Raw genomic sequence first — 23,768 nt, forward strand, 5'->3', positions numbered from 1 at the left:
GGTGAGAGAGCACGGAGTGTCTAAGGAACAGTTTCCTGTGCCCCAGTGTAGACTTCAGGATGGAGAAATATGAGGAAGCAGAATGTGGATCTTCCTTTTGTTTACAAGTTTGATGTCAACCTCCAACAGAATGTAATCTCTTTGACAGTCTGTCTTATCCACTGTGTATCCCCACTGTCTAGAATAGTACTCAGGACACAGTGGGACTCAGTAAATATTGACTGACTTGGTGAGTGAACAGGCAGGAACCAGATCACAGAGAACCTTAGACATCATGTTAGGAAGATTTTAGATTTTATCTAAAGGGTAAAACATCCATTTCTAAAACGATTTAGCAAGAATAGATTTGTGGCAAATGAAATAACATAAATTTTACCCCAAAATCAAACGGGAACTACTCATAAGACTCTCTTTGAAAAGGTAATTATCCAGCTCTCAAGTTCTACTCCATTGCCCAGCAATGGGAAAATGTGCAGGAAAACTTGGACTGAAAGATATTCAGAAAACCAACATCCTAAGGACAATGAGGAACTCTGTAAATCTTAAGTCAAATGCTGTGAAATGCGGCTCATGAACTACCAGCCAGACCGATCACAAATTAAAGGGCCTTACAACTGAATTCCCACCTCTCAAAAAATTAGTATAAACTCACAAATAAATCTTACATGTGGATGCAAAAAAAAAATTGCAGAGAAAAATAAATGGTTATTCCTAGAATTTTGTATATGAAAATTTATCTTACCCTGTAATATCAAGTTGAAGTATCTTTATCTTTTTCTCCATTTTCAACTATGGAAACATATTTCAATGCTGGTATCTGGAAAGAAAAGTTGTTCTTTTTATTTTAAATCTTGCAAAATGATATGCTTTCCTGAGGATTCATTCCCATTGTGTGGATTTGGGGATGTATCTATGGGCAATCTTTCTTTTTCAACAAGCTATTAGTCATATTATAAAGTTCGGTTTCCATTTAGTTAGAGAATTCCATTATCCCACTACCACTTTTGCTATCATTTAGATTCAAAATCCCAGTCAGGCTCCAATATTTTCCTCATTCCTTCCACTACTTGATCCTAGCAGCCATTAGTAAATGGAGATCCTACCCTAATCGTGATTCCATTCACACTTTTCCATTCTAACTTTCAGACCCTTATTTCTCTCAATTGTTTCCTCCTCTGTTAATCCACCCTACACAATAACCTATCCTATATGATACCCCAACTTTGTGTCCATTGAAACACCAAGAATGTACGTGGAAGGTAGTCAATGAACTTACGTCAAAGAGAATCCTCTAAAACGTTCTATCCCCCATGTGACCTAGCATACTCTTGGAGTTCTGTTACTCATTGGTGGCCATACCCAGGTTCTTGAACAAGACCGGTGCAGCCAATGGTGCTGCAAAATGTTTTGTTTGTTTTTTTAATTGAGGGCAATCAAAGTGTCAGGCATGATTCAAGCTGTTTACATACATTAACTCATTTAGTTCTCAGAACAACTCCACAAGAAAGGTACTGTTATCATTCTTATTTTACAAATAAAGAAGCTGGGATACACAGAGGTTAAGCCCCTTGCTCATAGTTACCCTACTACATCTGAGGCCAGGTTCAAACCAGGCAGGCTGGCCTCAGAGCTCATACCCATGGACATTATACTGCCTCTTACTTATCTTGTCCACCATCATTATGTATGTGTGTCTATGTGTGTGTGTTGGTGGTGGGTGTTGGCAGACACTCTTTGCAAAGCCTACCTTATTTAACCAGTTAATTCTTTGACCATCCATTCAACAATTAGGACAATTAAAGTATCAAGCACTGCACACAACAAAAGGGAGGTGGCAGTAGACAAAGTGGCTAAGGGCATGGGGCATCTGTCTATGTAATAAGTAAAAGGACAACAAGGATGTTGACACATTTTAAAAGGTACTACAGGAGTGAGGGCAGGTAACCTCAGCCTATTGGGGTGCATGGGAATGTGGGGGTAGAAAGAAAGGGGTGAGAGTCAGAGAAAAGGTCTAACTCCTCAGAGGACATGAGGATGGCCAGAGCACTGACATTCTTCTACAGAAGCCTCATTATTCCTGGCTGTCCTGCGCCAAGCTGGTCTACCTGTTGCCGTGTTGGCCAGGATGACTTGTCTGTGCCACAGCACTGAATACCAGGCGTGCATTCTTCTCTCCCAACACTCGGCTTGCCATGGCCAGAAAAGACAAGTGTTTTAGAGATATGGGATCAGGCAGGTACATCCTAGAATTAAAATTACTTCAGGGATATCTGCTGAAGGAAACACTCAAAAGGCCAAAGGAAGCAAGCTTTATTGAATTTACAACGTAGAAAATATTTGTAGTTCCTTAGACATTTGTATTGCTATAAAAATTACACTTTATGGTATAATTATTAATGGTTTGAAGAAAAATAAACAGTATAAACAAAATATGGCCCACACAATGAAAATGTAAACCATATAAATCAAAATCATAAAACAATTATTCAATACTCAGAGGCCTACTTAATATATACATATGAAATTTCTTACACACACATACAATAAAAGCCCACAAAAACCATCACTCTGAAGCTGATCACTATACAAATATGAAAATAAATCTTTATCTTTAACCTCAATTTTATCTTCAGCAGGAGGGTTGTGCAACTTGGGTTTATGCAAATCACATCAAGTATTAAATAATCAAATGTCACACGTCATATAAAGCAGCAAGTGAAAAAAATAAATTATGAAAATGCATGGGCTAAAAGTTAACAGTGAAAAATATCTCCTTATCCAACATTATTTTCCACAATGAAATTAAAATATTTTACAATGTATCAGGATACATTTAAAAAAGGACTGTAGTATAACTGTGATTTTAAAATCTCTTAAAGAAAAACAGGGACAAGGTAAATAACTTCCATAGTAATATGCAGATGTATCAAGTTAAGTCTAAGATAAAAACATTAAATATTTTTGTTCTTACTGATAATGTGCTTTAAATGTGAGAATACCTTCATGAAATCAAAACGTTGGTAATAATCATGATCTCCCAGCACTGCAGCATACCGAGCTTTAAGAAGCTTCTCTTTAAACATGATTGCTAACTAGAGCTCTAAGTCTCTAATTGGGATTATGTTACCAAAATATTTATCAGGGCTCAAATAGTTAAAGACAATTGGTTGACCATCAAAGGCACTGGTGTAATCTCATCAACTTGGGTATACTGACAGGACAATCCAGAGGTAAAGACTACGAAAATACTTCTGTATTATGGTATACTCTTTTACAGATTGTAAAACAAATATAAAGAGACACTTTGGAGAGAATAAATAAAGGCAACACAGTAACATACAAACTAACACAGTTTTGTGCAACTGCACCAAAACCTAAACATGTGTCCCATATATCAGCATCTATATATATCAGATCCAATCTCATCAAAAGATGCCACTAAGACAAACAGCCATGGCAAAACAAAAGTTTTGCCATGCCACATAAATAGTACCCCTCCTTATTTTGAAAAATTTCCCATAGGCAAGACATTCTTTATGATTAGAAATGTAATCTTTTCTTTTTCTGGAACCAGGAAACAGGAATTCATGGTACAGTTACTGAGGATAGATCCAACTTTCCAGCAAAAATATCAGATGTCTTCAATAGGGAGATGGCATGTTTATAAAAGTTAAATGATGTTGTAGCTGTTTATAATCTTTGCCTGTAACTATCTGGTCAATTACCATTTTTTAAAAAACTGACGCTTGCGGAATTTAAGGTTCTATCACAAACACCGTGAACAGAAAAAAGATTGCTACATGGAATTGTTTTGATTCAACATAAATAAATGCTTTTAGCTTATATAATACAATAAATAACAGCTATTTTTTAAGTTCCTTCAGCAAGCTACTTGGGGCCTGGACCTAGATGAAGCAAGGTAAATTAGAATCTTTTGTTGTAGCCCCACCCTAGGCTCAGGTGTTGACTCCTTTGGCTCTTAGAGGCATCTCAGTGGGGAGGTCTGGGAAGCAATGCAGGTTCTGGAAGGAGAGTAGGCCCAACCAGGTCATTGGTGATGATGAGCCACTAGTCACATTATACAAAGGACCCTGACTCACCTTTCCTAATGGCGATTCCTCTTTTAGAGACATTATTTCAAAACCATGCATAGTATTTCTTTCATTGATTATTACTTCTTTCATTGATTATTAACTAGGGAGTTAGGGGACTTGCATTATGTTACAGGTTATGCTTCTAAACCATGGGAAGGTTTGAAATCAGCAGGGATACGAAAATGAAAATTTTGCAAAATGTTAAATCACTCTAAGTACTAGTATTTTTTTAGTGAGATAATTCACAACCATAAAATTCACCCTTTCAAAGTATACAATTCAGTGGTTCCTAGTATATTCAAACAGTTATGCAACTATTACCACTATTCCAATTCCAGAACATTCTCATCATCCCCCAAAGAAACCACATACCCATTAGCAGTCACTCCCTGTCCTCCCTTTCTCAGCCCCTGGCAACCACTCCCTTAAGTGAAGAGTGACAACTTTCCTGGGCACTGTGCTTTCAGTAGTATGTGGCTTTCCATGTTTTCATTAGAATTTTTAACATCAAATTTAAACAATGGGCTTTGTAACTATTCTGATATTATGAAATATCCTCTTTTATATACAACTATTTTTGTCTCAAACATGTTTCTTTACACATAAAAAAACAGATGTTTCTGTTTCCATTTTTTTATCAAATTCTGTCCTTATTTCAGAAGTGAGAAAAATCAATACTCCAATATTAAAAAAGCAGGAATAACCACAGTTCTTATTATTAACTGTGGGCCACCACACTCTCCTTCCTACTGCTTCCCACAGAGTCTGAGGTGCCAAGGGCTGCAAGGCCTTTGAGGGCAAGCTGCGCATTTTACAGATGAAGAAACAGATCCGACATGGGTTTGTGACATGTCCAAGGTCACAAGGCCAGTTAACAGCAAAGTTAGGATGAGAACCCTTTCTTACTAGAACTTTAGTATCAAATATTTAAATGCTGACTTTGTGGGTAACCTAATTCAGCTACCACATGAATCTAATTATGTCAGTTTCCTCTACAGCTTTGATCTGAGCATGTGATTTTTTTTTTTTTTTTTTACCATTTTAGAAACATTTACATGTTATCTTTTAAGACCTGTAAGGACATGACTAGTCTATTTAACCAGAGGACCCAAATCACTCACTGAGACAAAACAAAGAAGAACCAAAGTTCCAGAGGGACCTGAGAGCAGGATTCAGGTTTCCTGCACTGTGTAACTCTCCATATGACAGTGTCAGTAGGATGTGCCACTCTGTTACGAGCCAAATAAGTCACACAAATTCAGTATTCTGGAAATGAAGACTTCACAGGCCAAGGATGTTTGGGATTTAGCCATTGCAACAATTCTTCATCTGTGGTGACTTTTTGGAATTGGTCCCTGTTAGATTGGTAATGGATTTGCTGTCATCCTTGTCAGTTCTCTTTTTCACTTCTCTGAGAGATAGAGAGAGACAGAGAGAGAGAGAGAGAGAGAGAGGATTACTGAGGTATAAAAAATAAGCCACAGATGGTTCTGTAGAAATAAAAATAGCCATGCTGAGTGTCTGCATGGCCTTCTAGACATTGTTTTAAATGCTTTATAGGTGTTGACTTAATCTTCATAAGAACCATATAAATTTGCTGTGCCCCATTTTGTATGTGAGGAAATGAGGGCAAAAGAACTTAAGACAGTTCCCTTAGGTCACATGACTACAGAAGTGGGATTCAAACCACACAGGCTGGCTCCAGCACCTGTTTTCTGAGTACAAGGCCACACACACACACACACACACCTGCCTCCCCTCACTCTCTCCTGAGGTTTCAGGATGCTGCAGAACCTGCGATACACACAGCTTGCTCCTTAACACTCTGGAACCTGGTTTCCAGCTTCATGTAATGGTTGCTGAGCTTAACAAAAGCAATGGTGATTTTATAACCATCCTTTAATTATACATGATCATGAAGGTAACAATGGATTTACCACCATCCTTTTCTGTCATCGTAAGTTTCTTCCAGTATTAACTGCTAGAGGCAAGACTCACAAAAAAATGTCTTACTCTCCAAGATCTTATGAAAACCCCCTAGGGAAGTATCCTTCCAAGCGTAGCCACTGGGGATGCTTGTGAAATATGAAGACCAGAAGTCTCACCTTAGACAAGCTGAATGGCTATCTCTGCGGGCGAGATGAGTGCCTCCCTAAGATGGCCCCAAATAATTCTGCCCTTCCTTGTCAGTGCCTGATGCCTCTCCCATCAAGAGGTGAAGGTTTAATTCCCTACCCTCTTGGTCAGAGCTGGTTCTCTACCTGCTTTGACCAATAGAATATGGAGGAAATGGTATTCTGTGGCTTCTAAGCCCAAGTGTTTATAATGCAGGGCTGCATCAATCTCTACCCCTTTTGAAGTCCAGGGTTCAAGGAGTCCAGGGTTCCTCAATGGAGAGAGGCCACCAGAGTGGCCCTGGGGACTGAGATGCCACGTGGAGTGAAGCCACGAGAAGCACCCTGGTGGCTGACATCCAGCCCGAGCCACAGCCCCGGTGGCCATCTGACTGCAAACATAGGAGATAATCATGCAAAAGCAGTCGAGAAACTTTCCGGCTGACATCCAGCCACCTCTGCCAATTGTGAGAAATAAAAATTGGTTGTTGTTTTGGGCAACTAAGTTTTGGGATGGTTTATGATGAAGCACTTAACTGAAACTACCGGGAATCTGTGTGTCTCCAGCAGAGCCATACTGCTCAACAGAAATACAATGGGATCCATACATGTCAGTTTGAATTGTTTAGTAGCCAGATTTTTAAAAGGTAAAAAGAAATAGGTAAAATTAATTTTATTAATATATTTTAACTCAGTATAGCAAATATATTGTCCTTTCGGCATGTGGTCAATAAAAACACTATTAATGAGATAATGTGTAGAAGGCCTTCAAAATCCAGTCTATATTGAATGCATACAGCACATCGGAATTGGATTAGCCACATTGTGAGTGGCTAGTGGCTACCAAACTGGCCAGCATAGCTGCAGAAGGTGCCAATAAATCCTACCTTTCAAAATCCACTGCACTGTGAGTTGGAAAGAAGACATCTCAGGAGGGAAAAAAATAAACTCTTTCTAGCTATAGGCCAGCTGATAAATGCAATATACATGTTTTTTATATTTGATATATGCCCCAAACACATACACCCGACAGGAGATGGGTGAGTAGTACTACCCTCACCTCACAGATGAGGCAACAGAGACTCAGGAGAAGAAAGAGGAGACACAATTCAAACCCTAACACCTGGGAAGACTCATTTCAGGCTTCTGACCTCCAAAATTGTCAGATAATAAATTTGCATTATTTAAGCCTCTACATCTGTGGGAGTTTGTTACAAGGACAACAGAAGATTAACACAACTTCCAAATGCAAAATCTCGGTCATTCTGTCATTGAATAAATGCCAAACTTATGCCAGGCTCTGGGACCTTCAGCTAGTGAGCTTCGAGGGAGAGTCAGATGTCTAAATAAATAATTTCGTGGTCCTGAGACAGCAGCTACCACAGATGCACTCTGTGCCCACAGATGTGTTGTGGGCTTCATAGAGACTTTTGACATTGGAGAGACCTTTTGAAAGAATAGAAAAGGAGATTCTAGGTGCAGGGAATGGCATGCAGAAAGGCAGAGGCATAAGAGCTTGGCCTGATTGGATGAAGTTTGCTGTGTCTATAGATTATCATTCATTTGGGAAAAAGAGATAGAAATTCAACCAGAAAGGTAGTTGAGGTCAGGCTGTGTATTAGTTTGTTTTCACACTGCTGATAAAAACACCCAAAAGTGGGAACGAAAAGAGGTTTAATTGGACTTAGAGTTCCACGTGGCTGGGGAGGCCTCACAATCATGGAGGGAGGCAAAAGGCACTTCTTACATGGTGGCAGCAAGAGAAAAATGAGAGAGAAGCAAAAGTGGAAACCGCTGATAATCCCATCAGATCTCGTGAGACTTATCACGAGAATAGCAGAGGAAAGACCGGCCCCCATGATTCAATTACCTCCCCCGGGGTCCTTCCCACAACACATGGGAATTCTGAGAGATACAATTCAAGTTGAGATTTGGGTGGGGACACAGCCAAACCATATCAGGCTGTGATGGGCTATCAGCCACATGCTAAGGAGCTGGGACTCTGTGTTGTTGGTAAGACATCAATGTGGGGTTGGATGCAAGAAAGTAAATATTAACTGGATCTTTATTTATAAAGATTACCTGATTACATGGTAGAGGATGACCTGATATTAGAGAAACTCTGAGGCAGAAATTCTTGCACTAACCCAGGTAGGGAATTTTGAGGCCTGAACCAAAGCAGAAAAAGGGAGAAAGCGAGAAAAATGCATGGACTCAAAAAACTGAAAGACGACCTTCAGAAGCCACTGGAGGCAAGGGGTGAAGCAAGAGAGAAAAGGAATCAAGACTGACTCCAGGTGACTACTGTTTAATTATAATTTTGATAGATTCCTGAGAAAGGTAATACAGATTGAGGAACAAGTTTAAAGCCACATGAACACACTAGGATTTGGTTATGCAGAGTCACCATGGCTATGGAGCTGCCAGTGGGGGGTTCACTCTCTGCTTATGGAATTTTAAAGAGGTGAGGGGTTAAAAATACAAAAACTGGAAGTTACCAGTTAAAGATGGTTCCAGAAGCTGTGTGGATGGAAGACATTAGGCAGAGAGTGAAAAGAAAGAGAGGACAGTCGGAGACCCTGAGATTACCAACATTTAAGCAGCAAGCCAGTGATCCAGGTTGATGGTGAAGAGTCCTCACATTGCCACTTACTGGCTGTGTCACTGAGCAAGCTGATTAAGTATTCTAATTTCCAATTTCCTCATCTGTAAAATGGATACGATAACCATAATATCTTCACTGAACAATTCACATCTCTCTCTTCTTGTAGATCCAATGGCCTCTATCAGCTACGTACCATGTAGCTGCCTGGTCATATATTGTCATTTTTTTTCTATAATATTAAATTGCAAGGCCAGTCTTTAAATCCCTTGATGTCTCTATTGAACATAGCATGGGGCTATGCACATGCTAAGTGCCCATAATGCAGACATTATTGAACCTGAAAGCAAATACTAAGGGGGAAAGTATATACCCACATTTTCATCTGGCCTTCAGCCAAAAATGCAGGCATGCTCCACTTTAAGGAAATTATAAAGATATAATTCCAAACATCTGAAACAGATTTAAGGCTGGAAAAATTAGGGCTCGCCAAAATCTACCATATGCTTAACAACTGCAGTTTAAATGACTCAGTCTTATGGAAAGATTTACACCCAATGGGCTCAGCTCTGATGTTGAACTGATACATCAGCTTAAGTTTTTTGTGTTTTTCTCCAATTTCAGGCAGTTGATAATTAAATGCCTCTTGAACTTGAATCTACTGCAAAATGTTTAAAGCCTGTGGTTCTGGTGATGGCAAATTTACTTACTAATGGGACAGTGGTTATGAACGATGACCTATCAGCACTATATGGAAATTGCATTTCTAGGAGAAACTCTTCCTGGGATTGAGAGATTTTCTAAGAAAATGCAGAGTAGTTCAGGTTGTTAACCAAATATTTTTGGCCTCCTTTTAAAAATAAATTGTTTCACACAGTGCAAACCCATACCTTCTCCTAGTTTTATGACATTATATGATCTCACCCTATGAAATCTAAATTGAGAACATACATGTTTTGCATTATACATAAATTTCCCAAGGTTGTAAAACTTCAACAAATGATAATTTTACCTGTGGAGACTATAACATTTCCATTTAAGGGTTGAGTACTTTGAGAAGCCAATCCGAAGGCTAAGTATAAAGCAATTAAAGTCTTCATATGTTTGCCTTATTTATAATTTTTATATTTAACACATCACTAACATCACTAGAAGCTCAAAGCCAGGCCATAATGCAATAACAATAAAACAAAAACCTCTATGATAAATGATTTGCAAGAAGCTTATCTGATTACTTGTCTAAAGCTTTTTAAAATAACTATAACCTATCCATTATGCAGCTGAAATAACCTAGTTATCAAAATGCTTTTGCATACCAGTTGTTTTAAGTAAACACACACAAGGTAGTGTCTAAGCTTCACTGTAAGCAGGGCCAACACCTGGCTGACCCAACATGCCACACAGGAGCAGACGGGGAGAAAGGCACAGGAAACTTACAGCCTCTCCCATCTTTATGACATAATAAAGAGAATTGATTCTTCACCGGGGCACTTTGGAGCCCTTTAACTTTAATATGACCCCATAAGACAACCGAGCATTAAACAGTGATTAAGATATTCGGTGGAGTACAGACTGTCATATACAGAGTCATAGGCTCTTAGAATTAGAAAGGACCTTTGAGATCATTTCCTTTAGGCCCCTCCCTCATTTTACAGATTAGAGTTGCCAAAACAAAGACAGGGACTTGTTCAAGACCTCATAGCTATTTAGAAATAGATTTAAGAATGGACTTTGAGCCTCCTGACACCATAATCCTCCAATATGCTAGGGAGCAGCCAGTAACAACATGCAAGGCTTGACCTGCTGCATCCGTTACTGCTGTGTGGGGGCAGCAATGCAGTGTTCCGCTGACCAAGGCTAAGGCATCCCAGGGATACTCCAAAGACCTGCAGACCCTTCCCCACCGCCATCTGCCCCAGCAACTGTATCACTTCCATCCAGCAGTTCTCAGCAACATATGAATAAAACACCAACACAACCATTTGAAAAGTAAAAACCTGACAATTCAACAGTTAATTTGATCTTTAGTGAAGCCTAATTCTGCATTTTACTGAACTCTCCCCTCTTTACTGAATGTAGCTCGTTTAGCCAAAATAGCTGGTGTTCCCTGTGCACCCACAAGTGTGTGGAATCTGTTATTCAATCTGATAGATAAAAGTTTTACTCTGACTTTTTCCACAAATGTGATATTAGCTCATGATTCTCCTACTATTCACAGCCAAAAATAAACAAACAAACATACAAAAAAAAAAAACCCATCTAATTTAGTTGAATGTATATGTGTTCAAATATTCACTTTTTTTTTCTTTTAAAAGATGAAACGGTTTGGAGGTATGTCCCCTCCATATCTCATGTGGAAATCTGACCTTCAGTATTAGAGGTGGGGCCTCGTGGGAGGTATTGAATCAAGCGGGTGGATCTCTCATGAATGGCATAGCTCCATCCCTTGGTGATGAGTGAGTTCTCGCTCTGAGTTCACAGGAGATCTGGTTGTTTAAAAGAGTGTAGCCCCTCCCCTCTCCTTGCTCCCTCATCATGTGACACACTGGCTCCCCTTCACCTCCCACCAGGAGTAAAAACTCCCTGAGATCTCACCAGAAGCCAAGCAGATGTCAGCGCTAAATTTCCTATAAAGACTGCAGAACCACAAGCCAATTAAACCTATTTTCTTTATAAATTGCAGTCTCGGGTATTTCTTTATAGAGATGCACAAAACAGCCTAATGCAAAAGGAAAAAACGTGCTAGGTCACATTCAAGGTTAGCACTGTTTTTGCTTTAAACAAAAATGATTTCCAGTGTTGTAGGGGGAGGTGGCTATCTCTCCTGGACTGATGTCAAAGAGGGAAATGTTCAAAGACTCTGAGTGTGAATACAGGGCATCTGCCAAGCCTGCCACAAACTAATGCCAAGCAGGACACCCAAAGTCCATTTCCTGATTCTCTTAAGTGAGGGCAATAGTTTATTCCGCGGCCCTAGTCCAAACATTCTATTAATAGAACTCTATTTTATTAAGCACTATAAATGCCAAGTCATTAATGTATGTATGTGTATGTATGTGTGTGTATGTGTGTGTGTGTGTGTGTGTGTGTGTGTGTGTATCTTTTTTTAAATAGAGACAAGGTCTCACTATGTTGCCCAGGTTAGTTTCAAACTCCTGGGTTCAAGTGATCCTCTTGCTTGCCTCTCATAAAAATGATAAAAATAATCACTCAGGAATTAATGTCCATCAAGAATCTGTTTCCTCTTGGCCAGCAACTAACACATCCTCCTTCCTGCTAACTTTTCCTTCCTGGATCCAGCAGCCTCCATGTTGCTGAAACCAATAAGATCTGCTGGAATTACAAGTGTGGGTCACTGCACCTGGCCCTAAGTCATTAATTGAAAAACAGCATTAAAGATATTGCAAAGTATTTTAACTATCAATGTTCACTAGCAGAAGAGGCCAATTACCATACTAAAATTAAGATTCTTATAAAACCTTACAAATAATCAGAAAAAGAATGACATGCCTAAAGTTATATTTTAACTTTGTCTGCAATTAAAGATGATTGCTCTGAAATTTGTAATGCACATTTTGATTTTTTTCCTTTTTTGATATTTAATCCCTCTAGGCCAGGAAAGAATAATCTTTTCATTCATGGCAGAAAACTAGGTAGGTGGGAAAAATCTAATGTATAATGTTATTTCCTAAGAATTACTTCAAGGATTAAAACACATACATTTATATCCAAGTTCTTTAATGATGCCATTTTCATTCTATTGTACATCCAAAATACTATTTATTATTAACACTATCGCCTTAGCTTAATAATTACCTGGGTAATAATTCTGACAAAGTGTTTCTAACTGGCATGACATACAATTTGCTTTGTTTCTTTTTCCCCTTTTGCCCGGGAAAATATCATAACAGACAGTTGTATTCATAATAGTCCCTCGTGTATAAAATCTGCTTTCTGGAAATGATTCATACACATCAACTATTAGCTTTGTGGTGACATTTTTCAGAAATGTCAACGACACCTCAGATGTACCTCTTTTGTTTGGCAGTAAAGATATTTTGCCAGTGTTGACAGCGACGTTGCCAGTTTTTATAATATCCACATATTTATTTCTCCCACCATGACTGACAGATAAGAGAGTGTTTTCCTGCATATATTCTATCTGCACATTATGGACAAGAAATGTGACATATGCAACAAGTGAAAATTCAATCCTACATCCATTTTCCCAAACTTTACCGAGCAAGGTGCAGAACAGCTTCCACTATGTTAGAACCATCTTTGGCACTTGTTTCACAGAATAATGCCCCATACGTCTGTAGAAAAGAAATACACACAATTAAATGAAGCTCTTCATTGAGTTTCCTGAAATTTTAGCTTTTAAAATCAGCAAAATAAAAATATGTTCCTACTGAGCAGGCTAAGAGTAACTAATAGCTAAGAAACTGAATTCAGAGTCCAGCACTTACAGAGAAAATGGTTTCAGCACAGTTACTCCAGGAACAGTTCCCAGTTGGAGGACTTTCACTTTACATTTAAAAAACAGAACATTTCATGTTTTAAGGTTTTTATTTCCTACAGTCAAAACACGTGCTACCAAATGTTCTTTATCAAATATTCTGAGACAGATAAAAATGAGTTCAATGTAACCACTCAGGAATTAAATGTCCATCAAGAGTCTGTTTCCTCTTGGCCAGCAGCTAACATACCCTCCTTCCTGCTAACTTTTCCTTTCTGGATCCAGCAGCCTCCATGTTTGCTGAAACCAATGGACACGTTCTAGTTCTCTATTATTCAACCTCCCAGCCATAGTGCATATGATATCATGTCACTCTCCTGCTTCAAACCTTTCAATGCCTCCTGTTTGTCTTTAGGTAATATGAAAATGCTTTTCCACGGCCAATGAGGCCCAGCTTCACGTGGCCCCAAGCAAGCTCTGAGCTTCACCTCCCACCTCACTCATCCCCCCTCACTCACAGAGCTGCAGTTTCCCCAGCCTTCCTCTAATTCTCCAGTGTCGGCAAAGCCTTCCCACCTTGGGACCTTTGCACCTACTCTTCCCATCACCTAGGTTCCCTCCACCCTCCACCAGTCTGACACCTACCTACTTTTGGGATTTTTAGGTAATCCTTCCTTGAAGTTAAGATTCAGTCATTCCTAACCCTGAAAAGTTTGTATTAGGACTTCCCATCATAAACTTTCATAGCACTCTGCGATCCTCATGCACAGCAACTGCCACAATTATAATTGCTCAAGTTATTTTTGTGTGCCTATCCGACTAGCTGCAGACATTTTCTCTTAATAAAGGAGAACTAAGTGTTGTGGGCCTAGGTGTGGGTTAAACAGTCCTGTGTGGGACAAGGGAAGGAGGTGACACTTGCTCTAGAACAGGGAGAATGAGAAAAGCCAGGAAATGGGGAAAAATGCCACAATGGGACCTTTACCCATAGGCCCACAAATCCATAGAAAATCTGCAAACACCACAAAGGAAATGCATTTCTGGTAGAAACCGTCAGTGCTGGTGTTGACTTCTATATCCAGGATGATATGGGGTGAAACAGAGACTGCCTTTGAAGATGCAGGACTGTGGAGGTCAAGAGATGCATAAGGAAGCAAACTTTGGGAACTCTGCGAAACCATGGAGAGGGAATAAAGCTGGCAGGCACCCAAGAATAACTAGATCTCAAAGTGGCTGTGTGAGACCGTGTCTAGCACGTGGATTTCACAAGTTTAACATCTGTCTCCCTCAGATAGTAACCAATACGAGGGCAAGGACTGTTTGCTTTGTTCTCTGCTCTTGGCCCAGCACATAATGAAGTGTTTGTTACATGGTGGATACCAATAAATATGGGTTGAATGAATCTCTTCTGCATTTCATTGCCTAGTTTTGACATTTATCACATTTGGTTTGCAGTTCTAAATTTTAAAACAAGAACGATTATTCCAGCTTAAAATATTAAAACTGAAACTTCTTTTTGAAGTTCACATACGTATGCTACAGTGTAGTCCTTTCCTGGTGCTGACGACAGACAACACTATCAACATCAAATCAGACTGCTGCAGTATGAATTTATTTGACCCAAAGTGCATCTGACTACTTGTATAAATAAGACAGGTCATAACAGAGCCAGGTAGCATTCTGACATGATGACAGATGACACTGATGGGAGAATAAACAATGCCCATGACAACAATCTGAATAGGAATGAGTTTATTCCTGTATACAAATGCATACCCCAAAATGCATATGCATTTGTGTATGGGAATGATTTTTTATATCAACTAAACACAAATCTTAGAGAAGAAAAGACGTCGTCCAATTCCCTTCCACACACGTGAGACACTGTACCATCTTCTGCCTTTGGCATTATAACCCTCTGAAACCAAAGCCATCTTTTCAAAATAGGACACCATTTTCTTCCTTTACTTGGATTCCAGGACTAGAGAAGGTTGGGGAACTAGGTGACAGGGAGGAGGAAGATGATGGGATTATTTAGGCTCCTTTTTGTCAGGATACTCAATGGGAGAAAATGATTATGTGATTGTTTTATTTTCCCAAGGGACCTAATCCTTGGCATAAAAGAGGTGGGAGTCATGGTAGTTCTGCCTGTGTTAAGGACAGATGCCTCAGATGGGGGAGGTTTGTCAAAGGACCTCTCAAGCAAAGGTAGACAAAAGTGAAAGGCCACCGACTTCAAAGCCATTAAACCCCTATGTTCTCTTCCAATTCTGAGGCATCCTCACTCTTACCATGGCCAGTTTCTCTCCAAAGTGCCCTGGGACACATTTTTGTCCCTCTGCAGCAGCAGTGTCACGAATGTCAGCCTTGTTTCCTACCAGCATGATGGGAACAGTCTCATGGGCTGCATCCTGCCAGGAAGAAAAAAAAATGGGGCACACATCAAACACTGGACACATTACAATGACCACAGAACAACAGCAACAGCAATTACCATTTTCCTTTGCCCCCTTTGTGCCAAATCCTATATAGAGGATATCTTTAAACCTCAAAGTATCTCTAAAAACAGCCATACATCTTCCCATTTATGGAAGAGAGAACTGAAATTCAGAGAGGTTAAATAAGAAGGTATAAGGGTCAGGGCCTGGGTCCAAACTAACTCCATAACCCTTGCCTTTATATAATGCCCCATCCTTAGGTTAATGAAAAGGCTAAAAGGCACTGGGATTAATCAGTTTTATGGCAAAGGAAATACATATCTGTTAATTTCTTATCTCTAGCATACAGAGCACTACAAGCCAATATAAACTCAAAAGGCATGACCACGGAATCATATTTGGCTGTGGTACCCACATAATTTTCTACAACTGTTACTTCAAACAATAGTGATCACAAGTCAAGTTCATTATTACAGTTATAAAACACACAGTAATTTTTCAGCTATAATAAAACAAAAAGGGAGTTTGGAAGTTCCACACTCACTGCTCTCTGGTTTACAACAAAAGCAAAATATAAAAGTCCTGAAGGTCAACATTTTTCTAAGAAAGAGTCAAGTACCAATCTTTCAAAGTAATGGATTCTAAGATAAGTCTCCCATGTCAGCCTATGCAATTGTCACAGGGTCCCACAGTCACAGTGAAGCTCATGGAATGTGAGACGAGTGTGGTAGACAAGTCTGAGACCCAGCCCTCCACCAGCTGGACCCACTGGCTGTGTGAGGTCAGGCAAGTCTCTGCAGGTTTCCACTCCAGTATCCCTGTCTGTAAAATGAAGGACTGAATGAGGGCATATCCCACCTCAGCAGGCTATGATGAGAATGTAAGAAGACAACCTGACTAGCACAGAAACACAAGTTTCTGGTTCCTAAATAAGAGAAGTGGCAGCCCTGATGAAAACATGTGGAAATTACTCTTTGCAGTGACTAAAGATACCTGCGTACTCATTGGGTTTGGGGCTATTCCTGATACAGGATCAAAAAACGTGCCTCAACATGAAATTATAATTGACTTCCTTTCTCTTCAGGCAACTTTCCTTGGACTGAAGGCTCCAGAGTGTAATAAAATCAAAGGAAAGAAGAGAATGAATGGCCCTCTCCAAAATTAGCTGCTTCACTCATTAATGTGCTAGTTAATTGTGTTCTTTGATGATCTCAGGATGCAAGGGGCATAAATTGAAAGTTATTAGTCAAATATTCATTTCAGTAAGCCCAAGAATCCAGGCATCTAAATGACTTCTCAAAGCCACAGAGGTAAAGGGCACCTCCTTCAAGTTTTGACTTAAATTTATCTCCTTCTCAGCAAGGCTACCTTGAAGAAAACTGCAGCCCACTTCCTTATCGTCCGGCCTTTCAACCTGCTCTCGTTTTGTTTCTATAACATTATCACCTTCTAGCATATCATTTCATTTATTGATCTATGTTTGCTGCTTCTCATCTGTCTCCCCCACTAGAACACAAGCTCCATAAGGACAGGGCTCTGTTTTCTTAACAGATATATCCCGAGAACCTAGACTACTACACAGGAACCAGGTAGGTACTCAAAAAATAGTTTTGAATGTGTTAAAATTGGGAAGAGATCTTACACCTCAAGTAACTCCATTCAGCTTTTACTCAAATATTCAATCAATAAAATATTCTTAACAGGTAAATAAATGGCTATAATTTTACTTTATCCATAATTCTATTACAAGATTTTTTAATTCAGCAGTTTTCCATCAAAGTGTATCGATTATTAATTCAGAGGGTCTGTTCACCGCTGACAGTCTACTGCTTCTCAATCCTCTGGCCTATCCCAGTGATCACACCATTCATTTCCACCCATATTTACAGTGGCCATATAAACTGTCCCTGTAGGAGTTCCTCAAATTAGCAACAGTAAGCAGTAAGCCATGGAGAAACTTCACTGTGCCCATTCTTTTTCTAAGGTGAAAGTCAAACGCCGTTAGTAGTATGTAATTTTTCATCCATAACAAATTTAAGAATTCATCTCTTCTATAGTTTTCTTCCTTTTCAGACCCTATGAAAAGGTGATACCAATGGCAGAAAAGATGACTTAACGCGTGAAGGTGCTTTGCAAATTATGGCAGTGGGCCACTCTACATAAGGGTTATTTCACTGTGGCTGATCTTGCCTTTTGTGCCTCCTTTTCTTGAGCATAACCCAAAGATTTTAAATAAAGACTAATCCAAAATGTTAACAAAAAAACAGGTTTTCTGTGGATTTTAAACACAAGTATGGATGAGTTAGGGTTATCTGTTATTCTCTGGACTTACTGCTCCATCCCAGGGATCTCCATTTGTTCACTTGAGTAGCCACCGCTCCTCTATGCAAATTATACCTTAGGATTCCTTTTTTTTTGAGATGGGGGTCTTGCTGTGTCACTCAGGCTGGAGTGCAGTAGCACAATCACGGCTCACTGCAGCCTCAATCTCCTGGGGCTCAGGTGATCCTCCCACCTCAGCCTCCTAAGCAGCTGGGACTAGAGGTCCATACTAACATGCCTGGGTAATTTTTGTATTTTTTGTACAGATGGGGTCTCACTATGTTGCCCAGACTGGTCTCAAACTCCTGGGCTCAAACCATCTGCCTGCCTTGACTACTCAAAGTGCTGGAATTATAGTCCTTGGGATTCCTTCTTGATATCAGAGGCTTCTTTCAAGAAATCTTCTACTCACGCTGGTGCTTTATTAAAACAGCAACCACTGTTGAATCAGGAGGTTCGGTTTGAGCCCCTATTCTATTCCTAACCACTAAATAACTCTAAGCAAGTGCTACCTATGCTTTCTAGGCCTCAAGTTTCTCATAAAAACTTAGGATAATATGTTTCTTATTTCATTTCTTAGATGCTAGAGAGATGACTATAACAAGGGAAATTTTGTGAAGTAAAAATGTTACATAAATGTAAACACACTTTCATTGTGTTTACAATCATTTCAAGTCATGATAAGTTGGTAGAACAGAGTGCATATTTATTTATCACAGTCAAAATCTTACTGCCAATTGCAATCAGTCATTTCTCACATTACTTCTTTAGTGAGAAAGAGAACAATAATGCCAGAAGCTAAATTGAGATCAGACAGCAACCAGTCCTCTGTTCAGTCACTACTACAATTTAATGCCTTCTTAAATTACAGATAATATACTTACTCGAAAACTTGTATTAGCCACTACTTTATTTTTCAAGAGAGCATGCTGAACCATAGCTTGAACTGTAGTGTTATGTTAATAACTGTTGGCAGCATGCTAAATGGGGTCAAAATCATTTCCTACTTTTAAAAATTATTTACCACGAAACCAGAGGACAGGAATGTTCCTCAGGTGAAAGACATCATCTTATTTAACCACAGAAAGCACAGAAGCTACGCCCACGTTTAAAATACCAATTGGTATTTCAGTAGTACCTTGAGACATCTAAAGATCCCAAATCACTACCAGAATAAGGTTGAGAAGAGAAGAGAGCTCCCATACAATTTGAACCTTGACGCACACTCATATCCAGGTGGTGTTTCAGCTGTACTTCCCATGCCCGTGGATGCCTCTACATGCCCCCAACTACACTACACACCCAACCACATCGTCTTCTTGTTTGTAATAGCTTCTTCCTAGGCTACCTGGATGTTTACTTGCTTACAATGGGATTCTGATTTCATCTATAAGGAAACCTAGAAGTTTTATTCCCCAAAGCTCCCTTCATTAGTGTCCTTGGCTTCAGGGAAATGTGCCCAAATCCTGAGGAAGAGGTGAATGCTGCCAGTTCTGCCTGTAGCATCTAATTCTTCCTGATGGCTTGGATCAATGGTTCCTAATCAAGCTCATTCTGACAAAGAAGAGCAACAGCATTTTCCAAGATGGCCTAAAACTTCCTCGTGTAATTTTCTGTTTCTCCATTGTGATTTCTTACCTCAATCATATCTACCCATTCTCGTATATTAAGAAAGCTTTTCTCACATGTAACATCATACAGCAGCAAAACACCATCTGCCTTTCTGAAGTAAGACTTGGCAATACTTCTGAATCTGAGAAAGAGAAAACCACATAATCAGTCAGTTTGTGTTGCCTCATTCTTCTTCTCTTTTATACTCACTGTTTTCTCATCTTCTAAAATCAACCCCAATTGAGAAGACTCTAACTGCAATATATGACTGAGAAATAGCCATTTCAAAGGTCCCAAATGACCCAATGAAAGGTAACAGGATGATAATCTGGGTGACTGACTTAAAAAATCCAATCCTTCTCTCTACCAAAGAACCCCAAGAATGTCTACAATCCCCAGAGCATAACCAGGGCAAGGTTGAGAGCACAGTTTCCAAAAATTTCAACCTCAGCAACAAGCTACCAGAACCCACATGTGGGACACAGAGGAGGCTGGAAGGAGATACAAACTAGAAAATACTTATTTTTGGTGGTGGTGGTGGTGGTCAGGGAGTGTTGTGGGTGGGTGGAGGAACTACCAGTGTGGAACGCTGTAACATACCAGGACTTTACATACATGGGGGTCAGGGGATTCACCACTGGAAGAGCACACCTCAACACACATGCCCTAACTCGAAACCCAGTGCAATATTTTATAAGTATTTTAAATACAGTCATGTCAACCACAAATATTTTTTAAATGTTGAAATTCCCAGTCTGCTAGAGAATATGAGCACCATGGGGGCAGGTATTTGTGCCTGTCTGTCCACCACTGAATCTTAGCATGCTGAATAATGCCTGGTACAGAGGCAGGGACCCCATACTTATGGGTTGAACAATTGAATAGATTTTGTTCCCAAGGAGTTAAACAAGATTAAAATCTGTGCTTAATGCTCTGCTTATCAGTAATGAATGCAAGGTAAGGTGCCATCACCAGATGCAAGTCTGCTATGTGATTTGTGCCTCTGCCCTTAATCAAGGGGAGCTGACTGGTTCTCTTCTCCATCATTTATTGTTCTACAGCCATGGAGTTCCTCAGGCTGCCACTGCACTCAAAAATGCTGCCTCTCTTGTTAGCAAAGGGCACTCTCTGTCTCAACTGAACATCGGCTCAAAAGAAGCTTAAAGATCCTCTTCCCACAGGAGTCATAGGTAAATGAAGGAGATGTGCGAGAATATAAGCATTTTAAAGTTATAATACACTGTATAATTATACATGTAATTGTGCATATAATTATAAAGTATGTTACAATTATAGAATTTTGAGTATGAAGAACATCAAGTGGCTGCAAGGCTTGTTAATGCGAACCCAGGATAGCCCATAGCGCTGCGGAATGCACTTGCCTCTCCTGACCAGCTGTATCCCAGAGCTGCAGAACTGTTCGTTCTCCATCCACAATGAGGGTTTTCATTTGGAAATCAACTCCTGAAAAGGAATATGAGAGTGGAGAGCATGATGTAAATAATTCCATTGGCTTTTTACTTTCAAGCCTTCTTTAGATGAGGCAAAAGCCAATAATATACAGCTCAGCCAGGAAGGGAGGAATGAACATGACCTTTAAGGAGAGTGACCTTAAAATAGAAATGACAAGTCAGACCACACGTTGTGCAGAGGCACCATCTGCAGGTTGGCTGACTTGGGGAATTATTTAATTTATGAGCCAAGGGAAAAATCTGTTTTATTTTCCCTGATGACTGGATGAACTCAGTCATATTTGTGTGTGTGTGTGTGTGTGTGTGTGTGTGTGTGTACATGTGTATATGAGTGGGCATGCGTGAATGTGCAGGTGTATATGTGTAGGTGCAGATACGTGTTTTGTGTATATGCATGTATGTATATGTAGGTATATGTGTATAAATGTATATCTAAACATGTATACATATGTGTGTGTATATATACACACGTTAGTGCACACACACATTTACATGCATCATGGTCTCTGACAACTGAACCAAATACTGTATGTAGTCTTTTTATGAATCAAATTGAAGTAAACTTTCAGCTTTGTTATGTTGAAGAGTGTATCAGAGAACCATAAATTTACAAAGACACTCATTGTGAAGAGGACAATCAGTCTGTTCTAACATTTCGGGTGATCAAAATAAGAACTCTTTAGACGAAGAAGAAAAATAAATGATAATTTGCATATCTTCATCTCCTTTTACTGATTATTACGCAAATTTGGGAAATCAGGATACTACTTGTTCTATTGTTCTGTTGAGAAGGTGGGGAATGGAGCATATATCTGGCTATGATTTTGACCATAACATCAAATAATACCTTAGTAGAAAGGGTTTTCCTGGCCACCCTGTGTAAAACCGCACCTCTCCCTAAACTTCTTTTTTGTACCTTTTCCCTCCACTGGGATGTAAATGCAGTGCAGGCTGGGATTGTCAGCCTTCTTCATGGTGTATCCTTTGTACCTACAACAGCATCTTGTTTTTAGTGGGACTCAGGAAATACATGCTGAATAAATGAATCTGGTATCTCAGGCTCTAAATTTGATTCAATTCATCTGATTGGCTAAGCAGATATCTCTGTGGGGGGGGGGGGGGGGGCAGGGTCTCACCCTATCACCCAGGCTGAAGTGCATTGGTGCGATCTCGGCTCACTGCAACCTCCGCCTCCCAGGTTCAAGCGACTCTCCAGCCTCAGCCTCCCGAGTTGCTGGGACAACCAGCACCCACTAGCATGCCCAGCCAACTTTTGTATTTTTGGTAGAGATGGGGTTTTGCCATGCCAGGCTGGTCTTGAACTCCTGACCTCAAGTGATCCACCTGGCTTGGCCTCCCAAAGTGCTGGGATTACAGGCATGAACCACTGCACCCAGCCAGATATCTCTGTCATTTTAGTCTTCCTTTCCTAAAAGCAGGCCTTGGCCAAAACAAGAAGGACCTTTCCATAGACTAGGAGACACACACACATACACACACACACACACACACACACACATATCTATATATGTGTGCATACACAGAGAAAGAGAAAACTCTTTAACTGAGCATCTGTGTATGTAATCCCTGAAGAAGAGAAAATCAAGCTAAGGAAGGTCATTTTCCCATTATCAACCGAAGTAGGAGCCATACCCAGGGTGGCGCTTATATTTTCTCGAAATTCATTCTTGCAAAGTCTCATGAGGAAACTAGACTTCCCCACTGCAGCGTCCCCAGCAAGTACAATCTTGTAAGCCTTCTGTGAGCTAAAAGATTTAGCGTTGTCATCTACCAGGTCTGTCTGGGGGGAAAAGCCACAGTGAATGATAAAGGTATTGCCAGTTTCCATCCTAATAAGTAACACTGCACAGAAAATAAGCAGTGTTCATGAACAGGAGTGTCTCGGAGACCACCTACCTGGGGGGAGAGTGCTGAGATGGGCTTTCTTGATGAACTAACAATGCTGCCTTCACTAACAGACCCTTGGGGCTTCCAGTCTAAGATGGAAACCACATCTTCTAAACCAAATGTCTCTTCATCCCTTATGTCAGGAACCTATTTTTTAAAAAATGTCAGCAGTTAAATTAAAAAATGTCACTGGTTAAAAAACAAAGTCTAAAATGTATACGTTATGGATTAAAAAGAAGAAAACTACGCAGCTAAATCAACAGTCAATGCTATTAATATTAGGGAATAGAGTGACACTGAATGGCAATCTATGAGAATTTCTCCCTAACTCTGCGGAGGAAAAAGCATTTTACTAACTATGCTTTATATTTATGATCTTTAAAACAGATTTCCATGACAGATAGAAGGCAAATAAGGTGACAGATTTCAATCACATAGAAGGCCTAGGAGAGCAGTGGTTTCTGGGGCTTACGTCTGTGTCTGAAGCATCACCTCCAAAGCTCTCCTGCACCCCGTGTGACCTCTGAAATCCCCTCTGGTGCTTGTATTCCACTTCTGAGTCATACTCATTGGGATCTCTCAAGGTAGACAAGCCGCTGTCGAAGCAGCTTTCAGGCAGGCTGTCAACTTCACAATTCGTCCTCTGCAGAGGATCACAGAGGGCCAGGGAGTCACAGTCCTCATCCACATAGGAAGAGCGGGATGACCTGGTAATAAAGGGGAAGACCAATTTACCTGAGGGCTGGAA

At 40.0% G+C, this 23,768-nt stretch overlaps 1 protein-coding gene across 1 annotated transcript in view; it reads right to left on the minus strand.

Annotated features, from left to right (window-relative positions):
* Nucleotides 1-2,293: 2,293 nt before the first annotated feature.
* Nucleotides 2,294-23,768, minus strand: part of RASEF (RAS and EF-hand domain containing) — a 76,993-nt gene continuing 55,518 nt past the window's right edge. Inside the window, exons 10-17 of the mRNA XM_032164374.2 lie at nucleotides 23,493-23,727; nucleotides 23,030-23,167; nucleotides 22,766-22,913; nucleotides 21,023-21,104; nucleotides 19,668-19,782; nucleotides 15,561-15,680; nucleotides 13,050-13,126; nucleotides 2,294-5,505 (exon numbers count right to left, since the gene is read on the minus strand). Coding sequence (XP_032020265.1) covers nucleotides 5,400-5,505; nucleotides 13,050-13,126; nucleotides 15,561-15,680; nucleotides 19,668-19,782; nucleotides 21,023-21,104; nucleotides 22,766-22,913; nucleotides 23,030-23,167; nucleotides 23,493-23,727 — 1,021 coding nt within the window. The 3' untranslated portion in view covers nucleotides 2,294-5,399. The remainder of the gene's footprint in view (nucleotides 5,506-13,049; nucleotides 13,127-15,560; nucleotides 15,681-19,667; nucleotides 19,783-21,022; nucleotides 21,105-22,765; nucleotides 22,914-23,029; nucleotides 23,168-23,492; nucleotides 23,728-23,768) is intronic.

This window comes from Hylobates moloch, unplaced genomic scaffold (genome assembly GCF_009828535.3).
Source record: "Hylobates moloch isolate HMO894 unplaced genomic scaffold, HMol_V3 SCAFFOLD_10, whole genome shotgun sequence".
Classification (NCBI taxonomy): domain Eukaryota; kingdom Metazoa; phylum Chordata; class Mammalia; order Primates; family Hylobatidae; genus Hylobates; species Hylobates moloch.